The following is a 6,688-nucleotide window of genomic DNA, read 5'->3' on the forward strand; positions in this document are numbered from 1 at the left end:
TTGAGGTACTCTGTAAATGGAGTCCCTCTGCAGTGAATGCTGGTACTGAACACAGCCACCTTGTCACAGTCCACATCTAGCAGCAGAAACCAGATGAAACTGAGTGGGGATTGAGCCAAAGGTGGCCCATCCTGGATGGATGGATGCTTCTTTGGATACATTGTAAAGACAACCAGTGTACTGTTTTTGCTTTTCAAACAGAGAAACTGTAGTTCAGTCTGGGCTACAAACATTTCACCTCAGGTCAGAAGCCTCGATGGTGGAAAACTTGTCCAGCATATTGTGCAGCCCTTGAAAACAGTGGAGAGCAGAAGTAATACTGAGGCTAACAATATTTTTGCACTTTGCATGGGGTGAGGGCCAGAAGCTGGTGGAGGTGCGGAAGGCCCAGGTGCTCAGGTCCTCTACTAGGCATCTACAGGGCTCTGGACAAAAGGCTACTTGGGAGAGTTTGGTCCATGAAACTGAACACTATGGCCAGATTTTTGGACAGCTCCTCAGCTACAACCACCTTGGCCTTCTACAGAGACTCAGGACCGGAACTGACAGGTCAGCTGCACTCTTCTTCTGGCCATGACTGAAGTAGAGCACTAGTACTGAGTACATGAATCTCAGGGCTATGCTCTGTGCTTGTTTCTGGATATGTATCTGAAGACTATCAGGTAAGTCTGGTGTGCCTCAGAGTAATCACCCTACTGGATGCTCACACCCAGCTTGCCCTGATCCGGTGGAGGCACCTTTGTGGGAGACCTACTGCTCTGTCATTGCCAGCACCAACATTTTGGGTCTCTCCTCTCTTGAAAACTGATATTTTGACAGTGATGTTGGCAACCTCCTTCTCTCCTTCCTTTGGCTCCTATAAGCATTCTACCAGGAATGATTTTTTTAGCAGAAGCTACTATTTATGCCTACTTCCCCCATCTGCCTATTTCAATGTGAGAAACACTGTTTTCCCAGATAACAGCCTCACCCTCCACCTGTAGCTCAGAAGTGTGTAAGTTTTTAGCAGTTTTGAGGGCTCTGAGGATTCCGAGAATGTAATGGAAACGCGACGCCCCAGACGCCTGTCTGAGGCTGAGTAGTAATGCAGGACAAACCGAGGAGGACTCCCCTGCATCATCTGCTGGTACCACTTAATGTTATTATCACCAACACTGAAGCCACTCCACAGGATGCAGGGGATTCTGGCTGTTGCTACAAGAGACATGGAGAAAGAGGATGTTTCTGTCAATACAGCCTGAGAAAAGGAACATGCCAAAGCAGAAATCTCAGTGAACTGTATTTGGAAGATTTCTGTCCCTCCTCCCAGTTCTCACAAAGGCCAAATATGAATTATTATTGTTTGGTCAATGGCTCAGGCTTCTTACTGGCTAATTCTACCTCTAAATTTATATCTTTCTAATGTTCTATATTTTACCATGATGCTTGTTCCTTGTTACCTCACATCTTATCTCTGTTGGCTACATGCCATCTCTGTGACTTTACCTTTCTTCTGTCTTCTACTCTGTTTGGATTTCCTACCTGGTTAAATTCTGCCTGGCCATTGGTCAAATCAATTTAATTTCTCCACCAATAAAGGCAACATATATTCCCTGGATACAGAAGGACATCCCTTTGCCTGAACAGCAGAGTTGAGATACAACTTCTTGGGGAATCTGGACCAGAAGGGCCTGAGAACAGGGTCCTCCCCAGTACCCTTAGGCCTGACCCTACCTGTAGTGTGTCATAGAAATATGAAGATGGAGAAGAACAAGCCATGGGAGATAGGCACAGCTCCTTCTTAGACCAGGGTCTTCTGTCTTTATCTCATCTCCAGGGACCTCACAGTAGAGGCCTAGCCATGCAACTGAGTTCTCCTTAACTCCTCCCAGTGATTGATTCACAGTGTGAGTTCCTGAAACAGCAAGGAGGTGAAGTGAATGACTTTGTCCCATGGAATATAAAAGCAGGTGGTAAGACATCCAGGCTTGTGTGCCAAGACCTCTTTCAGATCCTGATCATCACAAAGAGTGGAGGACTCAGTCATCAGGAGCCATGTCTGTTTCTGCTACCACATGTGAGCACCTGTCCTACGGAGACTCCAGAGAGACCTAGCACACTCCTTTAAGTCACAGAGTAGTCATCACCTTTCACAACTGTTCATCGGACCTAGGATGAATAGACATGTCTTTATACTATAGAGGAGCAGGCACCTGTTCTGGATGCTGTGTGTACAAGGGCTTACAGTAGTGAGGCAGACCTGGATAACAGTCCCAGGAGATGACAAAGCATGGCATAGAAAAGACAGCAAATACCAATACAGAGATTGCAGCTGTTAATCAGAGTGCAAAACCAGGCAATAGGCCAAGATGGCATGTGCAGCTTTCAGGTAAACATGTCAATGTGTTCTAGAGATATTTAACCACAGTTCTGCCCAGTGTCTCTTCTGCCATTAGCCACTCAACTGTGAAAATTAGTTTGGGTTGAACTTGTGCAGAAGGGAGCTCGAAGACCACACATGCATGTAAACCAACAGCAGAGAGCCAGGGAAAGGAAGAAATAGGACAGATGTTGTAGGCACAGCAGTGACACGATGATCCTGGGTTGTGAAAGCAGGTGATGGTGCAGGGTCCAAGATGGGTGGTTGACAGTGACTTCAGAATCAATGCATGTCTCAGGGATGCTTGAGGTTAGTTATATATTAACCACAGCAGATGTGAAAAATATGAGACGATTCAGACTTAGACCTTCACAAAATCATTCTGTTAGTAAGATGCACCAGAGAATGATATTACTAACAGAGAATGATATTCATATATTTAACAGAACAGTACGAACTCCAGAGGATTCCATTTAATGATATGTTCAATGGGAATCATTGGGATGTAGTACGGACTACTTGTAGCCACTGTTATCTGCTTTATGACCACATAGAATCATTGAATGAAAACTAAATGATACTGTGGGCAGAAGCTGCTTCAAAAGCATCAGTGTATACACAAGCTGTTGCAGACTTGAGAATCCTGCACTGCTTCCCTTCTCTCTGTCACTTTGAAAAACACAGCTTGCCGGACTTGAATGTAATATCCAGACTTCCCCCACCGGGTCACAACTCACAAGTGTGCTGGGTGCCTATATTAACTGATACATATTTAGATCCATATAAAAAAGCTGGAGTCTGTTGGAAAAAGTCATGTGGACACAAACAAGAGACCACCACTCCCACTAAAGCATTTCAACGAAGTCAGTTCTTACCAGAAGGGTAGATGCTCACAGAAAAGGCAGAGCAAGCATAACTGCACAGTATGGCTTCCACCTTTGAAACCTGATCCAAGGAGGAACGTTGTTGTTCACATTAGTTGAGGTCCAGCTTCACAGGGCATTCACAGTTGGCTAGCTTGGACAAGAATTTCAAAAGTAAAAGGAAATTATACTCAGCACATTATAATCTAAACAATATAAGAATATGAATGTAAGAGAAAAATTCCAAGTAACATGTAAAGGGAGAAGTATTAGAATAAAATGAGCCACTATGACTGTCAGTAGAACTAGTTGAGCAAGCTGCCATGTAGGCCTTGATCATGGCTACAGGTGCAAGATTTGACCAATCAAGTGTATCTCAGACAAACTGATAAGCAGTCACAAAGGACCATCTACCTCTGCAAAGAAGAGAGGTCAGTATGGATGGTTGGTGTACATCAAGACAAAGATGAGGAAACTCATGTTCTACCACAGGAGATACACAGTGGACATCAGTTTATTACACCTGAATGATCCTACGAGATTAGATCCCAGAAATCAATGTTAGCTGGGGTGCCCTGGTGAGTCAAGAACATTCTTCCTATGGGAAAGTTGGGCAGGAGAAGACTGCCAACAGCTCAAACAGCTAAGGTGTACACCAGTCCCCAGCTGTCATCTACAGCTCTTTGACAATTAGGTTTCCTTCTAATTCTAACCAAAGGTGGCATTGGCCTCAGAGAATTGCCAAGTTAGCTGGCTTTGTCTGGGCAGTGATGTTCCACGGTCCTGTAAAGAATTGCTTATCTATTCATTGTAGAAAGAACTATATTGTCCTTTACTCAAAGTCAAAGAATCCTGCACAGAGACATGGAATTTGTATGTTTGAATAATCCTTGGATGGGGGAATAGCAACTCTGGGGCCTGAAGGAAGAGGGTTGTGAAGACAAAGACACAGATGTCACCAGATCAATCCAAGAGTGGGTCAGGCAGACATAGGAAGAGGCTTCTGAGAAACATGAGGCTTCTGTTCTCTGAAACCACACCCTGATTGAGCATCTCTGGACAAGAGCAGAATTCCCAGGCAGCATTCAAGCTGGATTTCATGAGAAACATAAGATAAGGTCTTCTCATCTATGTACCCATGACCCATGAGCCCCAAGTCTCCTTCAGGAAAATCTGACTCCTATTCCTGCTCGGCTGGGACCCTGTCAGCAGTCCACAGAGTCATCCCTTACTTTTCTGCTGCCATGCTGGAATTTCCTCTGGACAAATGTCCTCCTCATTCAGTCTCATGCCTATTACTCCTCCCTCTCTTACTGCTTTTCTTTGGTGACATTTTCCACTGGCCCTACTCCTCCTCTTCTCCCCTCTTCTTCCTGTGCCTCTTTACCACCTAAGACTTCTTTGAATCTGCTCATTGCTTCTGTTGACAGAAAGGAGAGGGGAAGTTGATGGGGATCCAGAGTCATGAAGGGCACTTACTTTTCTTCTGTGGACTGTGGAGCAGGATGGATTCCTCTTCATGTCCGGTGAATAATGGGCTATTTTCACTGCCCAGCCACTAGTGCTGCAGACCAATGAAATCAAGCCTCCCTCTCTGCATGGGAGGATGTTGACATAGCTTGTTCTCAGGTTGCTGGAGGTGTATGGCATGAAGAAGAGGTTTGGGGCACACCTCCTTTCTGTTCTGGCCTGGTTCCCTCCAGTGTCTCTTACGCCCCACCAGGCCGAACACAGACCTGTGGTTTAGGGACCACGGATCTCGGCCTCATCTTCGACCCTTGAAAAGACACAAACAAAGGACTGTTTCACTCACTTGGATAGAGAAGGAATTAGAAAGGGTGGCCCTGTGCTGCCACAGCTCTCTCCGCCAGATTCCTCCCTTCCTAACTGTGCTCCCTTTCACAAAGCCCTGCTTCCTCCCATCTCCCTGCATCCTTCTGCCTGGAAACAACCTCTGCTGTCTGCTTCTGGCTCAACTTCCCCAGACTCCTCATGAGCAGATTCAGTGGGAAACTATTTCTAGGTTAAGAGACACCCTATGATTCATGTCCTGTAAATGTGTACAGCCTATCAGTGCCAAAGAGCCTTTGAAAACGAAACATCAAATACCCATGTGAATTTTGTGGCCTTGTTGCACCATTTCTGTGAACCCCTTTCCTATTCCTTCCCCTCCATACCTGGATGTTGTGCTATTTGTACTCGGGGTGACGAAGCAGCAGCATAAGCTTCGAAACAGTGTTCCTACGCTGCCTCCTCACCCCTTTCCAGCTCCTTCTGCTTTGCCTGTTGGAGGCTATGGGTGCCTCCTGGAGCTCCTCATTTGGAGATGGAGATGGCAATGCCATACTCATTATGTCATTGACTATTTCACATCGGATGTTCCCATGCTGTGAGTGGGACACAGCACATGTGAGATCCCTTGTCATTTGGCTGATAAGGTCACTCAAATCTGCACTTGCTTCATTCTTCATAATGGTGGCATCATCATGTGGTTCATGGTTCATTTCACATTTGCGGTCTGCTAGCACGCCCAGTAAATCCAGCGTTGTAGTACTAAAAGTGATGGTCTCTTCTATCTCAGCCTCAGGTGTTTCCCCAAATGAGACAGCATTTTCTGTCTCCTCAGACACTCTTACTGTCTTCAGACAATCACTCTGTGGGGCAGAATTCACAGGAGAGTTAATGTCTGATGTATAAATCAGGTGAGATGGATTTAGGGAAACACTAGCTACTTTTTTCGTTTACCTCCTGGCCTTTGTTGCTTGGCCTTTGTGGCGAGGTTGTGAAAAACGTGGGCAGAGCCAGCTCACTCCATCTCCTCTTCAATGGAAATCGAGGGAGTGTGAGACGATGTGCAGGCCTCTTGGTGGAACGGCTCTTTCGATGGTTTTCTTTTAGGCCAATCCTATAATTGCTTTTTCTCTCATAAAGCATGTCATTTTGGGCAAGGCCTTCATAAAATGTCTTTGTTCCAGGTGTTTCACAGTTGTTCTCCTCCAGGTCGCTGAGGGAACACACAGTTTTGACCAGAGTTGTGATCGACCACATCAAATGTAGGGATCTGGATACTGCTTGTACATTGGCATCACTGAGATCCCTCCATGATATTTCCTCTGCCATGTCCTCCACCTTTTCAGGTGGAGAATAGCACCACCACCAAATGCTAGAAGTAGAAAAACAAAATCATCTCTATGATACAAGGTCCTGGCTATCAATTTTTAGATGGTGATAATCAAAGGTCTTTCAAGAATACTAATTATTCATCTTGAAGTCAAAGATTAAATAAATTTCCAAACGCCAAAGGACATATGAGAAAGTGTAAGAAAGTTCAGGGAGGAAGTAACTGTACAGTTGAGCTTGAAACAAAGGTCAGAGAAAGAAGATCCTGTCCTTTGAAGGACAAACCAATCTGAGAAGCCCTTGACATGAATCACCCACAGAAAGACACAAATTATTGAAATGTGAG

The 6,688-nt window shown here is 45.2% G+C and overlaps 1 protein-coding gene and 1 long non-coding RNA gene across 2 annotated transcripts; both read right to left on the reverse strand.

Annotated features, from left to right (window-relative positions):
• Positions 1 to 636: 636 nt before the first annotated feature.
• On the reverse strand, positions 637 to 4,875 carry LOC121138633. The gene is made up of 4 exons (XR_005875545.1): positions 4,702 to 4,875; positions 3,235 to 3,376; positions 1,714 to 1,894; positions 637 to 1,194 (listed from the first exon to the last, which is right to left on the reverse strand). It is a non-coding gene; the product is annotated as an uncharacterized LOC121138633 (long non-coding RNA).
• Positions 4,876 to 5,411: 536 nt separating this feature from the next.
• LOC121138631 lies at positions 5,412 to 6,342 on the reverse strand. The gene is made up of 2 exons (XM_040741295.1): positions 5,968 to 6,342; positions 5,412 to 5,876 (listed from the first exon to the last, which is right to left on the reverse strand). Exons 1-2 carry the CDS (start codon positions 6,340 to 6,342, stop codon positions 5,412 to 5,414), a joined length of 840 nt encoding a protein of 279 aa, XP_040597229.1.
• Between the last annotated feature and the right edge of the window lie 346 nt (positions 6,343 to 6,688).

Source organism: Mesocricetus auratus, unplaced genomic scaffold (assembly GCF_017639785.1).
Source record: "Mesocricetus auratus isolate SY011 unplaced genomic scaffold, BCM_Maur_2.0 contig_7937_pilon_subseq_6771:40553_obj, whole genome shotgun sequence".
Lineage (NCBI taxonomy): Eukaryota > Metazoa > Chordata > Mammalia > Rodentia > Cricetidae > Mesocricetus > Mesocricetus auratus.

Coding starts and splice junctions, on each gene's coding strand:
- LOC121138631 (XM_040741295.1), bottom strand. CDS start 6,342: ATGGCAGAGGAAATATCATGGAGGGATCTCAGTGATGCCAATGTACAA. Junction 5,877..5,967: donor CAAGCAACAAAGGCCAGGAG/GTAAACGAAAAA, acceptor TCTGCCCCACAG/AGTGATTGTCTGAAGACAGT.